Raw genomic sequence first — 16,320 nt, forward strand, 5'->3', positions numbered from 1 at the left:
TTGTAGTTGTTTCTCAGGTCTTTTTATTATGGAACCTAAACTAACTGAAGCATTCCCAGTGGCTATTTTGCCATCTTCAGGGGGAAGAGTTAAGGTCATGTTGAAGGGGTAGCATGTACCTTAATTTTGTATTTCCTGTTTTTCAGAGGGTTAAGTTAAGCTTAACGCACTCTCTGCATCACGGAACAGCACAAAACAGGACTGGACAACCTTTGCTCTGTGTTGTAAAAGTTTTTGTTTATAAAATGTGAATGGGAAATAACACTGAAAATATACATAGAAATGTAACCAACTTTTTCAGTTAATTCATGAAGGGAAATTAATTTAAAAAAAAATCCTGTTATGTCTTAATTTTATAATCTGTAGGTTCTTACTTTTTACTTACATAGGAATTGCTATACTGGAACAGAGTAATGATTACCTAGTGCAGAGCACTTTTCATATGAAAATATTTACAATATGCTAAGGGAGAGAAGGGGAAGAAAATGCCAAGTTGCCTAGAGAGGGTCACAGAATACACTTTTGCTCCCACATCCCTACTTCTTGTTGTTCTCCACTGGGCTGAAGAAACTTGTTTTATCGCATTTCATAGGGATAAAACTCTCAAACCACAAAACCAACAGATAGTTTCCTTATTCAGTCTCTATTCCTTGCAACGCTCAATTTGCATACCCCAGGGCCAGTAAATCACCTCATGCAAGCATGGAAGAATTTTAATTTTATTTTTCAGAATTAATCTGTCTTGGAACTGTATATAACACATCCTTTTAACTATAGACATGGAAGTTTGAAATAGTTTTTTGGAAATTCCCTACAGGAAATCCTGCCATCAACACAGATGTTAGGTGTATATGTGATTTTTGAGCTGCTAGTGTTAATTTGCTTTATCTACTTCAGTGGTTCTCAAAGTTTTGTACTGATGACACCTTTCACACAGCAAGCCTCTGAGTGCGACCTTATAGGTTAAAAACACTTTTTAATATATTTAACACCATTATAAATGCTGGAGGCAAAGCGAGGTATGGGGTGGAGGCCGACAGCTCACGACCCCCTCGTAATAATCTCGTGACCCACTTGAAGGAAACCTGTTTTCCTCAAACAGTTTTAGAACTATTATGCTGAAATCTTGGGCTGCCTTTCCAAAGTATTTGAAAGATTGTCTAGTTATCTGTGTAGCAAAGTTCCAAGATGAACTCAGTGTCACTGTAAACCTCAAGTTCAAGTAGCATCAACATTTTTTTGTTTCCCACAGAATAATAGGCACTTTAGAGACCACCTTTATTGAGACTATCTTTCAGAATTCATAGATTCATAGATTCTTAGATATTTAGGTCAGAAGGGACCATTATGATCATCTAGTCTGACCTCCTGCACAACGCAGGCCACAGAGTTTTACCCACCACTCCTGCAAAAAACCTCACACCTATATCTGTGCTATTGAAGTCCTCAAATCGTAAAGACTTCAAGGAGCAGAGAATCCTCCAGTGATTTGTAATAGTGAATATCCCTTTGGCTGTGTTTTGAATTATGAGTATGGATGTGAGGAAGAGCAGAATGTGTACAGCCTTTTACGAAATATTCAGATTTTTTTTTCACTCTAACAGAAAATGGATTATTTTTAAAATTGAAAATTTGTTGTAGACTTAGTTCTCAATAAGTGCAAATGCCTTTGTACTCTGTAGGAATTTGGTTTAGAAATAAAACTTTACAACCACATTTGGTGAAAGTGAAGTATGCAATTTTCTATTAATTTTAACAGTATATTGAATTATGGTTTCCTCTAGATAATGTGTGACAAGTATGTATGGGTGTGCAATTATGCACATTGAAATAAACCTAGCTGTATATACATATTCAGCCATTTATGACTAATAGTACACATTCAAATAAATACACACTGTTTTCAATCTCTTGATCTGTCGCTTTTAAAAAAAAACAAACAAACAAAAAACCAGCACAGCTGTTGGTTGTGTATCCTACTCATTCAGTTCTTTCATAAATATGAGGGCTACCACTTTCCTTCGTACCCTTCTTTTGATTTGTGCCGGTACTCTTCTTCCTTTCTCTTTCCCAGTCTCTTCTGTCTCCCTCCTTTTCTTTTTAAATTTGCATCCTTTTCTATATTTCTTTCTCTCTCTCTCCCCTTTTTTGTTTTTGTTTGGATTTTTCTTCCCTTTCTTTGCTCTGGCATTCTTAGGGTAAGAGCATGCAAACAGTAACATTTTTAGACGAGTAAGAGATACAGAAGGGGAATGAATTAGTTCTTCTGTGTTTGGTACACAGATTTATGTTGCTTGTTGCAAGGTTCTGGTTTCAGAGATTTGTTTTGGTTGTTTTTTTTTTCTATCTCCATAGCAATTTACTGGTATCACTATGAACTCATGAAGAAGCGGTTGTGCAAGATATTTGATGCACATGAACCAACGTTTATGATCAGCTTTGCTTCAGGGGCAGCAGCTGGCTCTGTAAGTCTGTTTCTGTTGCTGATATTTCTAAGCAAACTTAATCCCATCAGATGGGGTTCTCTCTATGAGTCCTCTCTCTCCAAAGTACTCTGCTCAATGGCATATCCTCTATCACACCACATGCTAACATGTCTTCATTTAGGATGTTTCTAATAAATAAACTGTTCAATTCATTGGGAGTTTGTATACGTAATTAATAAAGCACAAGGAGTGAAATTACATGAGATTCTCCCACAAATTGTGAATATGTTGTTGAACACAAGGCTAGAATCGTGTCTTTAGCTATACATAAAATGCAGTTATCTGGTGATTAAAACATTTGAATTCTTATTGCTTTTATTTGTAAGTGAAGCAAATTGGAAAATATGTAATAAAATGTTAAAGTAAAATACAAGTGTAAAAGATATATAGGTAGTTTTGATTAGAAATCTTATTAAAACTTTTTTTCTGTTACTACAAATTTTAGCAGCCTGTTAAGTCATGGAGCCTGTAGCTGCAGTTAACAAAAGTAAAATAAAGTATTGGCAGAGTTCAGGCAACAATCACAGCTGAAGTCTACAGTTAGCTGGAACTTTGCCAAAGCTGGCTGTTATTTCCACATTACTTCAGTCATGTTAACTTGGTGAAAATGGTTTGTTTGAAAAGAAGCACTATATGGGCAACAGTTAGGCCTCAAAATAACCACAACAACAAAGCTAGAATATGCTGTTTTCAGATACTTGATAGCTTTTAGATCTGTTTTAACATATACATAGTATAAATGCTGCCTTTTCACTTTTTCTAACAAGGACAACATGATGTGTGCCTGGCGGGGAGGGGGAGTTAATGATATTCAAAGTATTCTCATCCTTTCCTGCATGTTTACATTTTTAAGATATGTGGCTGTTAGACCTAATTTGTTTTTAAACTCACAACTTCATTTCAAGATCATTATCAACATAATGAGATGGTGGAATCACAACCTCTCAGGAAACTCAGTTGATTGTTACATGGTTGACTTCAGTTTATTTGGACAATTTACAGTAAGCAGCAATTCTGTGAAAATGCTGTTGTCTTGGGGTTTTAATCATACTTTAAAAATAATTCTGTTTCACAAGTATTTTTTTTACAGATGATAAACACAGCATTGTGATTAGTATAGCCATGAAGTATTTTCTGTAGCATATATGTGTATTGTATGTTCATACGAAAAGAAAAACAGTTCAGGATTTTTAAAATGAATACTTTTTAGTAGCTAGCTAATGTTTAAAAACTCTTTTAAATATATATAATCAAGTGAGGGAATACCAAACCACCTGTGGGTAGATACAATAGCAGACTTTGTTTTGGTGGAGAGACCTCATAGTTGAAATTGCAAAATAAACTGTAGTGTATAGAGTACTGTAAAGCAAAATCGAATGTGTTTGATCATGGACAAAGCACACACCTCAGTATAGTCACTTTTTCCCTGAGGTTTTACAATCTAAAGTCCGGATCCCCCAGTGATGCACTGGAATAGAAGTTAGTGGATCCAGTTTCAGGATTAGGGCTTGAAAGACAAACAAATGACAAGAAACACCTGGAATCTAGAAGAAGGAGATACTGGAACTGGGGTGCCACTGAGCCCTCTGACCCACTAGCCTGGGCTCCCTCTCACACTGTGCTGCTGTGACAAGCTGCAAAGCCCTCCAGCCTGCACTTTCACCAGCATTCACAAGATGGAGTCAGAATCATTTGGCCTGGTTACATGTAGAGTCATAGCAGCCATTGCTTACAGGCTGTCTGGAATGTTCACAGGAAGGTTAAGTTCTTCCAGGGTCCATTGCCTTTGCTGATGGGCCATCAGCACTGTCTGGCTTCTTCACTGTTGTACCAGAAAAGCTAACTGTGGGTGTCACCCAGAGTAAGCACGATTTGAAATACAGATTCATAGTCAATATTGCTAACTTTAGAGACAAAAATGATACATGCATACAATTAGGATAATCCTATTCAGCAAATCATAACTTTTCCAATGACACCTCACATGACCCCTCTTGCATAAAATGCATCATAATTATGCTATAATACCATTATAATATCACTATGAAGAATATGGGGTGCAGTGTCATACTGTGGTTTAACCTTCTGTTTGTGTATCTTGCACAAATAGAAGACCTATTACTTTTCTTGTGTTTGTTATTGCTGCAAGCTATATATACAGATAAGCAGCATCTTCCAGAGCTTATACCAGAATTTAAGAACAGGCCTACATTAGGAGCACTTTGCCAATATAGCTGTGCCGGTATACTATTCCAGCAAAACACTCCTACTGTGGATGCACCTTCTGCTGCAATACTGTGTTTTTTGTTATAGCTTATTCCAGCTCCCCTGAACAAAATAAGCTATACCAGCAAAAGTGCAGTTTTGCTATGTTAACTGCCTCTATACTAAGGGCTCTTGCTGGCACAGCTCCGTCAGACAAGGATTCGTCTCATCACACTCCTGACTGACTTCGTAGTGTAAAACTTTGTAGTGTAGACCTGGCCTAAGTAAGCAATCCACATGTTAGTTTTTCAGAGAAAGTGTACCTCAACTATGAGGTCTACTGTCCAAGTTGGTTGTGAAGGGCACTTGAGTAATGCACATCAGACAGGCATTTATGCTAAAATGGAAACTTTTACAACTGTCCGGTTCAGTACAAAAGAAGAAACCACTTTGGTTCCCATCCCTGCTTCCATTGGAAGTCCTTATGAGAGGGATTGGGCTCTTTGTGCATTATGCATAAATTTATATCATGTCAGTAATGTATACAAACTAAGTTTTCTAAGCAGCTATTCTATTTTGTGTATTTAATGAGATTTAATTTTGGCTTGCTTCACGGACTTGTTAAATAAAGTGATATATATGACCATAGTAAATCTATGTTTAAATTATAACCAACTCACTTTATGGCGTAAGCTTGCTGATGCTATCACATTTTACGTGAAATATTAATAAAGTCTGTTTATTCTTTAATAGATTGCAGCTACAGTAACTTTGCCATTTGATGTGGTGAAAACACACAAACAAACTGAAATTTGGGAATATGAGACCTTAAACTGTAAGTTCTTTGGAATTAGATTACTGCACATTCTTTACATTTTAAATTACTTCAAGAGCTATCTTTATCTGTCATTCCACTGTTCAGAGGTGAAATTTTCCCCAGCACAGAGGGCTCAAATAAAGTTGACTGCACCACTTATGTCTTATTGGGGGGCTTAAATGGGAAGAAGAGCCATTGTTGGCCTTGTGCACTGCAGTGCATATTGCTAATTGGAAGTAATAAAGATGGGAAATCTTAAAACATAATTCTGTTTAGTTACATGGATTTCTTGTGTGGATTTTAAATCTTCCCCATATCCTTTCTCCTATGATGTATTTCAAAACTCTGTAATTTCCCTTGTTCTGTTTTCCATGTGCTGTAATATTTTCTGAAATACTTCATGGGAACTGTTCTATTTTATGTATTTTTAATTAGTTGGAGGAGGGAAAAGATGAGCTGGTGATGTTTACTGGCAATACTGTTTCAGTTAATAAAAACTGTAGAACACTGTTGTATGTCTAACTTGACATGAGTAAGCCTTCATTTCTCAGAGGGTGTGAATGGAAGATTAAGTTGTTGATAAGGATGTAATAAGCATTAGGCTGGAGTCATTCTAGTGAAGATAGGTTTCAGAGTGGTAGCTGTGCTAGTCTGTATCAGCAAAAAGAACGAGGAGTACTTGTGGCACCTTAGAGACTAACAAATTTATTTGAGCATAAGCTTTCGTGGGGTAGAGCTTTAGCCCACGAAAGCTTATGCTCAAATAAATTTGTTAGTCTCTAAGGTGCCACAAGTACTCTAGCTAAGATAAGCAGGAACACCCTGGTACTAGGGACAATGGACAAGATAAGCCTGGAATGTAGACATCAGGTTATAGTGAACTGCATATGGAGAGAGCATGCTGTACAGGGATTAGTTCCTGAAAAGCAACCAAGCCAAGCGTGAAGTACGTGATATAACATGTAGTAAGAAATGCAGGTGTTTAGTAAATATGTATATAAGTTTGGTTGTGTAACTTGGTTTTGTGATGTACCCTGCATCCACACCCTATGATTGAGCCTGGCCAGCTTGGTCCTAGTGTTGCTGAATGCTCAATAAAGGTATCTGAGTGCTGAATTCTGGAGTCGAACTGAATGGAAGAGGGTTTCAGGGGATCCTAATATTTATCCAAATTAAATGCAACTCTTATGAGGCAAAATTTTTTAAGTTTCTTCTATAAACTGAACTTGAACAATGTTCTGTGGAAAAAGTCTTTGGAGTTGACAGGAATAATATGATAAAATTGTTTGCATATCTAACCCCACCCACCCTGTTAGTAAATAGGAATGTCAACACTAGCTCTCCTTAAATATTTTTTGGATAAAGACTTTTATCCAAAAAAGTCTACATTGTTCTCAAGTGGTTTTTTTAAATCTTCACTTTTTAATGGGGTCTACAAAGAAAAGACAAATGAGAAATGGGAGCATAATGGTGAAATATGTAATAGTGCATACTCCAATAACTTAAAGGGATGGGTAAGACAAAAAGCCTTTTTTCCCATCCCCATTTTAACTCTTGGTCACCGTTACACTTAAGGCAGTGCATTCAGCGTATAAATATCTGTTTTTGTCAATCATCTGGGGTCTGGATCATCAGTGAAAGACTCCCATTAACTTTAATGGCTACTGAATCAGGCCTTTACTGTGAGATAATCAAAGACTGAATTTACTTTGTTAGGAATCCATCTGTTATGAAACAGATTTGAGCAGCCTGATTCAGAATCATATAGTTACATAGAAGCTCTCTCCTCTAGAAAATAAAGTGGAAATGGTAGATGTTTCTTTTAAAACTGTGGGAGAAGATATTCTTAATTTCAAGCTAGTAAAAAAAGAATTCTGATCACTTTGCCTATAGAATCATAGGGCTGGAAGGGACCCCAAGGGGTCATCTAGTCCAGTCTCCAGCACTCATGGTAGGACTAAGTATTATCATTCTAGACAATCCCTGACAGGTGTCTTTCTAACCTGCTCTTAAAAATCTCCAATGACGGAGAGTCCACAACCTCCTTTGGCAATTTATTCCAGTGCTTAGCTGCTCTAACAGGAGGTTTTTCCTAATATCCAACCTAAACCACCCTTGCTGCAGTTGAAGCCCATTGCCTCTTGTCCTAACCTCAGAGGTTAAGGAGAATAATTTTTCTCTCTCCTCCTTCTAACAATCTTTTATGTATTTGAAAACTGTTATGTCCCCTGTCTTGTCTTCAGACTAAACAAACCCAGTGTTTTCAATCTTCCCTCATAGGTCATGTTTTCTAGATCTTTAATCATTTTTGTTGCTCTTCTGTGGACTTTCTCCAGTTTAACCACATCTTTCCTGAAATGTGACACCCAGAACTGGACACAATACTCCAGCAGAGGCCTAATCATCACGGAGTAGTGCAGAAGAATTACTTCTCATGTCTTGCTTATGACACTCCTGCTAATATATCCCAGAATGATGTTTGCTTTTTTTGCATTACAGTTACCCTGTTCACTCATATTTAGCTTGTGATTCACTATGACCCCAGATCCCTTTCCGCAGTACCTACTCCTAGGCAGTCATTTCCCATATTGAATGTGTGCAACTAGTTGTTTCTACCTAAGTGGAGTACTTTGCATTTGTCTTTATTGAATTTCATCCTATTTACTTCAGACCATTTCTCCAGTTTGTCCAGATCATTTTGAATTTTAATCATATCCTCCAAAGCACTTGCAACCCCTCCCAGCTTGGTATCGTCCACAAACTTTATAAGTGTATTCTCTATGCGATTATCTAAATCATTGATGGAAAATATTGAACAGCACTGGATCCAAAACTGATCCCTGAGGGACCCCAATCAATATGTCTTTCCAGCTTGACTGTGAACCACTCATAACTCTCTGGGAATGGTTTTCCAACCAGTTATGCACCCACCTTATGGTAGCTCCATCTAGGTTGTATTTCCATAGTTTATTTATGAGAAAGTCATGCAAGACCTTATCAAAAGTCTTACTAAAGTCAATATATAGCACATCTACCACTTCCGCACCCATCCACAAGGCTTGTTACCTTGTCAAAGAAAGCTATTATGTTGGTTTGACACAATTTGTTCTTGACAAATCCATGCTGTTACTTACCTTATTATTTTCTAGGTGTTTGTAAATTGATTGCTTAATTATTTGCTCCATTATATTTCCCGGTACTGAAGTTAAGCTGACTGGTGTAATTCCCTGAACTGTCCTTATTTTTCTGTTTTAGGTGGGCACTATATTTGCCCCTTTCCAGTCCTCTGGAATCTCTTCCATGACTTTTCAAAGATAATCACTAGTGGCTCAGATACCTCCTCAGTCAGCTCCTTGAGTATTCTAGGATGTATTTCATCAGGCCCTTGTGAATGGAACATATCCAACTTGTCTAACTAATTTTTAACTTGTTCTTGCAAAGCTAAGACTTAAAATGTAGATGGCCAACCAGAAAATATGGCTGTCCTAATGTTTAGGCTGGGGTGTCATTACCTCAAGTAAACTAACTATTGTTGTTGGTTTGATCGTCCTAAGGCATTTCTCTTCAGGTTGCTTGTTCCATTTTGGACAATTGTGCCAAGGTTTTTAATTTTAATTCTTTTCCAGTGTGTGTCTTTCTTTGTTGGTCATATGTTTTATCAATTTAGTATACATTAAAATGTCACTGCAACCACCACTTTGAGTCAGAAGTGAGAATGTAATAACTTATTTTGAAATTCATGTAAGTAGTCTAGTTAGATTAACATCTAGTTTGAAATTTAGCTTTGCTCATCTAGAAAAGCACTAGTTTAGTCTTTCACTAGGACTGGTTGCTGTTGCAGTTGAGTGTTCTCTGTGACTGCATCCAGAAGTGTGTTGTGTTCCGTGTCCCCTTTCGAGTCAGGGCTGGAAAGCACCTTCAGCTGGGCCTCATATTTCGTTCAATTCTGAAGAGCACTTTTGCCACATATATGGGTGTTAGTTTGTTTGTTTGTCATCTGCAAGCCCTTTTCCTCTGGGCCCTGTGAAAGCAGCTGATTCAAGTGACACAAAAACTGTTTCTTCAAAGTATATCTGTTTGTCAAAAGGAATACAGGGTCTAGGAAAATGGGTTTGTGACCAGGGTTCCAGTGGGGGCCAGCTGAGGTCACTCGATTAGGGTGAATTGCAAAGAATGGGGCAGATAATTCCCAAAGCTGGTGGATATTTTCAATACTTAGATTTACCAAGCCAGTATAAAACAGCTTCTTTATTACCTCCCTGGTTGCCCAGAAACCAACAATACAGTTCCCTCGAAGTAACCCAGCCTTAGGCCTCCATCCAGGTACTCAAGTCCAATATGGTGAAGATTGTAGGTAAATCTCTGCATTAAGCATCTTTGCATAACTGTGTATCATTTTCATATGACTTTGTATTATGCCTCTTCATATAACCTTGTATTAAGTCTTTCCATATATAACCTCTATTTTCATATAACTTTGTATCAAGTCCTTTGATATAGGAACTTTGTATCAAATCCTTATATAGAAACTTTGTATTGAGCCTTGGTATAATGTTATAGCCCCTAAGGATAGTTAAGGTAGAAGAAAAATGTCTTTTCGCTAGGAGTAGAACACGATCTCTCCCCTTTTAATCAATTCCCGTGTTGAATGAATGAGGTGTGAATGAGTAAGGCGTGGAAGGCAAGCACCTCCAGACAGCTGCAACAGTTGGAGAGGGGATGGAAGCCAGACGCAAGAACAATAGAACCTGTCAAGTGGGCTCATTAAAGAAGATCAGACATATAGACAGCCTTGGGAGTTAGAAGCGAGCACCTTCTTTTGAAAACACCCTCTTTGAAAATAAATGTGGCAGCATTAAGACAACATCCTGAAGGAAGCGCCACAGATGACCTACTGACACAGACACAGATTTTGTATCTGGTATAGATTTGCATGAGAGGGAAACTGCTATAAATGTGAGGTGTCTTGCAGAGGACCCCAGGTCTCATCTTGTCAACATCAGAGCATCGATCCGGATCGACAGAAGCCCAGTTCCACCCTTCCCCCATCCAACTCATCTGACCAGTGAAGTTAAGGGGAGCACCTAGTTGGTAACAACAAGAAGACAGAGTGTGTTTGTATGTGTATGTGATTGCATGAGTGTAATATATATCATATGCCTATGATACAGTATTGATTGATACATGTATTACCAGTAAATGTGGCGCTTTGCCTTATCCCCCCAAAAAGATCCTGTGCAGTACTTTAAGTACAACAAGATTTCTGAAAATTTTATTTCATCAAATAAAAGAAAAGGTTCTACCAGTCGCAAAGGATTGGACACGTTACCTTCCAGGTTATTGAATATTTCAGATCTTTCCCAAATACGCACATACAGCCAATTCTTATTAACTAAACTAAAATTTATTTTAAAAAAAGAGAGAGTGAGTGAGTATAGTTAAATCAATCTACATACAGACATGAGTTCAATTTTTGAGGTTCATATTCATAGCAAAAATGGTGAGCTTTGTAGTTTCAAAGAGTTCCTTTAGAATTTAGTTCATAGGTTATAGTCCAATGTCTGATATCATCTTCAGGGAGTACCAGCATAACTGGGACCTCAATATTGTGACTCAAACTTCCCCTGATGAAGCTTAAGCAGATCTGAGATAAGAAGGATTGGGACCCAAGGATCTTTTATACAATTTCAGGACTTCTTTAACAAGTTGGAGTCCCTCAGGGAACAATAGTAATCAGGAAAAAGAAAAAAGAAAAGGAGTACTTGTGGCACCTTAGAGACTAACCAGTTTATTTGAGCATGAGCTTTCGTGAGCTACAGCTCACTTCATCGGATGCAGTGAGCTGTAGCTCACGAAAGCTCATGCTCAAATAAACTGGTTAGTCTCTAAGGTGCCACAAGTACTCCTTTTCTTTTTTCTTTTTACGAATACAGACTAACACGGCTGTTACTCTGAAATAGTAATCAGGGTGTCTTTGAAGTGGGTCAATCACCAGTACTTAGCAATACGAATTAACATAAGACAATTGCCTGTTCTTCCTCCATTCACAGATTATTTGGTATACATTTCAAAGAGAGATGAACACAGAGATATCCTGTGTTTACAATTCATTTAAATGCTAGGATGATGTTCTTCTTCTAGTGCTTATTCATGTCAATTCCAGTCAGGTGTGTGTGTGTGTGTGCGCACACGTGCACAGTAGCCAGAAGATTTTTTCCCTAGCAGCAACCGTAGGGTTGGCCTGGGCTCCCCCTGGAGTCATGTCTTCGTGGCATCCAATATAGAGCCCTGCACCCCCTCAGTTCCTTCTTACCGCCAGTGACAATAGCTGGAACTTCCCCTTGCTCTTCTCTTGCTTCGGCAAGTGGAGTAGCAGTACTTTATACGCTGTACATAGTTAGCTTCCACTAACTTGTATAGTTTAGTTTAGTAGTTTCTTTATAAGTTTTAGTTACAGGGGGTCCCACCTCTGTTTCCTTCCCCATTTGTTACTGGGGAATGCTGCAATCCCTGGGCTTTAAGTCTTGCCAGATCTGCACGAAGCACATGCCAAAAAGTGACCCTCCCCCCACACATCCTGCTTAAGGTGCATTGGTGAGAGTCACCAGCTGTCAGGAGTTCCGACCGAGAACCATTAAAGAGAGGAAGCAGTATCTCAAAATCCTCCTTATGGCGGCAGCTGTCCGACCTCACTCGGATCCAGGCACCGGGGATCCCAGCAAGTAGCACCCAGGATCCGGCGCTAAAGAAAAATGCCGGCAAGGAAGCTAGGCACCGTCATGGAACCTCTCAGGGTCATTCCAGTCCCAACTGCTGGCGCAGAAGAAAAAGAGGTTGGAGAGTGGTCGTTCTTACTCGGTAAAACCCAGGGACCAGCCACCAGTGGCACCTCAGTCGGGTCACGGCTCGGGAACTCAGAGGGGGGCCACGTTGACTCCTGCCCAAGCGAGGCAGTCGAGTCCAGGCCTGTCTCGCTCACCGCACCCATCAGAGCATCTACCACGCCCTTCCACCCCAGAGGCTTTTGAGGCAGCACAGAAGCTATTGAAGCTCACAGTGCTGTTCTCACCACCAAGACAGGACAGTGTCTCAGCACCGCAGGTTCCATCTAGACCCCCTCCCCCCATGCATTCTAAGGGCAAGCCGGCGATAATGGCACGCTGAACCCCATCACATTCAGCACCCATCTGCTCCAGCTCCACCATCCAGAGAGTGCAGTCAATCTCCTGCTTCTCTATGCTCTAACTCGAGAGGAGCAGCGCCTCCCTGGCCATCCTACTCGGAGTTGGACTCATACCACTCCAATTATAGCAGGAGCAGAAGATCCTCCTCACGGCACCATAGGTGGTCCCACCTGATGCAGTGGGCCCCTCAGTGGCAAAATCCATAGCAGTGACCCTTTTGATCTACGTGGGCTTCCCATCAAGCCCAGGGTCGGAGCCGGGGTCCTGCTCAGGTGCAGCATCAGTGGCCTCCGCGACATTCGTTCCACCATGATTGGCACCAGAGCCAGTGCATCAGGCATTAACACTGGCATTTGCGGTGCCATTCTAGGCACCGACCGCTTTGGCACCGGAGGTATCAGCGGCCCCAATTGCAGCTTCGGTGCAAGACACTCTCGGCACCGATGATGGCACTGGCACCACCTCCGTCGTTAACACCAGCTGCCACAGCACCCACAGGAACCCCAGCGTTCATGCTGCACCAGGCGCCAGCACCCACGGGGGGCCCGAGGTCGGCACTGATACACCTGTGCCTGTCACACCTGCAGGACCAGACCAACCTACCGTTTTTTCCATGCGGTCAAGAGATCTCTCACGTGGGGATGGTAGGGAGCAACCACCTACCCTGGTGGTCTCCTCCTCCTCTTCCTCACCAGATGAGGCACTAGCGGGCACTTCAGTAGCCCCAGCTCTGGAAGACTCCAGAGAGTTGCAGCAGTTGCTGCGCCGGGTCGCCAGGGTCTGGGCATTAAGGTGGAGGAAGTTGTGGATGATGCAGACCCTATGGTGGACATCCTGGCTCCCTATGGCCCCATCCGTATCACCTTACCACTAATAAAAAACGGACATGACCAAGACCCTTTGGCAGACTCCGACCTCTCTGCCACCTACGGCCAAGCACAATAAGCACCTCTATTCCAACCCCCCAGCCTGATTCCCTGGTGGTGGATGCTGCTAACCAGCAGGAAAGACCAGGATTTCAAGGCCCTTCACCCAAGAATAGGGCTGCCAAAAAATTAGACCTTTTTGGGCAAAAAGTTTACTCCACAGGGGGACTGCAACTCCGTATATCCAACCAACAGGTCATCGTCAGCAGATACTCCTACAATGCCTGCTTGGCGATGGCAAAATTTATGGAGTTGCTCCCCTCACACTCCCACTCTGAATTTTCAACTTTGGTTGAGGAAAGGAGACTGATCTCCAGGGCCTCCCTTCAGGCGGCACTGGACGGGGCTGATGTGGCAACCAGGGTTATGGCTACTGGTGTGGTCATGAGAAGGGGCTCATAGCTCCAGGTTTCTGGCCTCCCCTACGAGGTACAGCAAACTAGTCAAGACATGCCCTTTGAGGGTGAGAGACTCAGAGAAGACGGACAAAAGGCTGAACAGCCTTAAACATTCTAGAGCTGCCCTCAGGTCCCTGGGCCTCTATACTCCTTCGACCCAGCGGAGACATTTCCGTCTGTAGCCCCAGCAGTTCGGTCAGCAGAATCACCAAGACAGGTCCAGCAGGAGAAATCAGAATGGCAGGAGAAGGCCGCGCCAACCTTCTGGCCAGAGCTCGGGACAACCCAAGCCATCTTCAGGGTCCAAGCTGGCCTTTTGACTGGCACAGTCAAGGATGGTGTACCATACCTAACAATGGATCCGCCCCGCCTTATCTTCTCATCCCGACTATCCCCTTTCTACTGTGCATGGTCCCATATCACCTCGGACCGATGGGTGCTCCACACTGTAGAGTGGGGATACTCTATCCAATTCTGTGCCCTCCCGCCCTTTCCGCCCCTTTCCCCATCCCTCTTCAGGGACCCTTCTCACAAGCAGCTCCTTATTCAGGAGGTGTAGTTGCTCCTATTTTTAGGGGTGGTGGAGGAGGTTCCTCAGGAGCACAGGGGCGAGGGCTTTTACTCCTGGTATTTCCTAATACAGAAAGCCAAGGTGGCCTCAGGCCCATCCTGGACCTCAGAGAACGCAACAAGTTTGTGAAGAAACTCAAGTTCCACATTATTCCCTCACTGGATCCAGCAGACTGGTATGCTGCCCTCGACTTGAAAGATGCATACTTTTATATCGCGATCACCCAGCCCCACAGGAAGTACCTCAGGTTCCTGGTGAACAACACCAGTTACCAATTTACAGTCCTCCCATTTGGCCTGTCATCAGCACCTTGTGTTTTCACCAAGTACATGGCAGTCGTCGCTGTGTTTCTGTGCAGGCACCGGGTACAGGTGTTTCCTTACCTTGACAACTGGCTGATCAAGAGCTGCTCCGAGACCCAAGGGGAAGCTCAGGTCAGATTCATTAGAGCCACCTTTGACAGCCTGGGTCTCCTTTTAAACAAAGTGAAATCGACTCTGCCCCCTGTCCAGAGGATAGAATTTATAGGGACAATATTGGACTCGACCCAGGCCAGGGCATACCTGCCGCAAGCGAGATTTCAGGCCCTGACCAATATAATTTGAGGCCTCAGTTTCCCACCACCACAGCAAGAAACTGCCTGAAGCTTCTCGGACACATGGCTGCCTGTACCTACGTAATGCAGCATGCCAGACTCAGGTTTCGACCTCTTCAGTCGTGGCTTGTGTCAGTGTACCGCCCATCCAGGAACAGGATAGTGGCCCTGCCTTGCCCCATCCTCTATTCCTTCCTGTGGTGGCTCAACCCTCAGGAGGTATGCTCAAGGATCCCCTTTGCCAGTCTGCAGCTGTCTCAGTTGCTAGTGACGGATGCATCAGACTTGGGCTGGGGAGCACAGGTAGGAGACTGCAGGACTAAAGGTCTCTGGTCTCAGGCGGATCTGGCTCTCCACATCAACGTCAGATTGCTGAGAGCAGTGTGCCTGGCATGCCAGACCTTCTGGGCATACTTAACGGGACAGCGTGATCAGTCATGACGGATAACACCACGGCAATGTTCTATATTAACAAACGGGGGTGCGTGCTCCTCTCCCCTGTGCCAGGAAGCCCTCATGTTGTGGGACTTCTGTGTAGAACATTCAATACACCTCCAGGCATCATACCTCCCTGGAGTACAGAACGAGCTGGCGGACCACCTCAGCACGTCATTTCATGGCCACAAGTGGTCCCTTCACCCAGACGTTGCTATTTCAATCTTCCAGAGGTGGGCTTTCCCCAGATAGACGTATTTGCCATTTGATATAACAGGAAGTGCCAGCAGTTCTGTTCCTTCCAAAATCGTACCCCAGGCTCCAGTGCAGATGTGTTCCTCCTCCATTGGGGAGATTGCCTCCTATATGCCTTTTCGCCCAGACCGCTAGTTCACAGGGTACTCCTCAAGATCCGGAGGGAACGAGCTCAGGTCATATTGATAGCAACAGCCTGGCCCCATCAGCACTGGTACACATTTCTCCTAGACATGTCCATAGAAGCCCCTGCCACTCTGCCCAGACCTTCTGTCACAAGATGATGGTAGTCTTCAACATCTGAACCTCGGGTCGCTTCACCTCACAGCATGGAAGCTCCATGGTTGAACCTGGTGGAACTTTCCTGTTCAGGCCAGGTTAGACAAGCCCTTTGTGGCAGCAGAAAACCCTCTACGAGAGCCACATATCTTGCTAAGTGGAAGAGATT

At 42.3% G+C, this 16,320-nt stretch overlaps 1 protein-coding gene across 1 annotated transcript in view; it reads left to right on the forward strand.

Moving 5' to 3' along the window:
- The window catches only part of SLC25A40 (solute carrier family 25 member 40), a 79,859-nt gene that overhangs the window by 41,728 nt on the left and 21,811 nt on the right, over positions 1–16,320 (forward strand). Inside the window, exons 9-10 of the mRNA XM_074945982.1 lie at positions 2,356–2,465; positions 5,445–5,526. Of these exons, the coding sequence (XP_074802083.1) occupies positions 2,356–2,465; positions 5,445–5,526 (192 nt within the window). The remainder of the gene's footprint in view (positions 1–2,355; positions 2,466–5,444; positions 5,527–16,320) is intronic.

This window comes from Natator depressus, chromosome 2 (assembly GCF_965152275.1).
Source record: "Natator depressus isolate rNatDep1 chromosome 2, rNatDep2.hap1, whole genome shotgun sequence".
Classification (NCBI taxonomy): Eukaryota; Metazoa; Chordata; order Testudines; family Cheloniidae; genus Natator; species Natator depressus.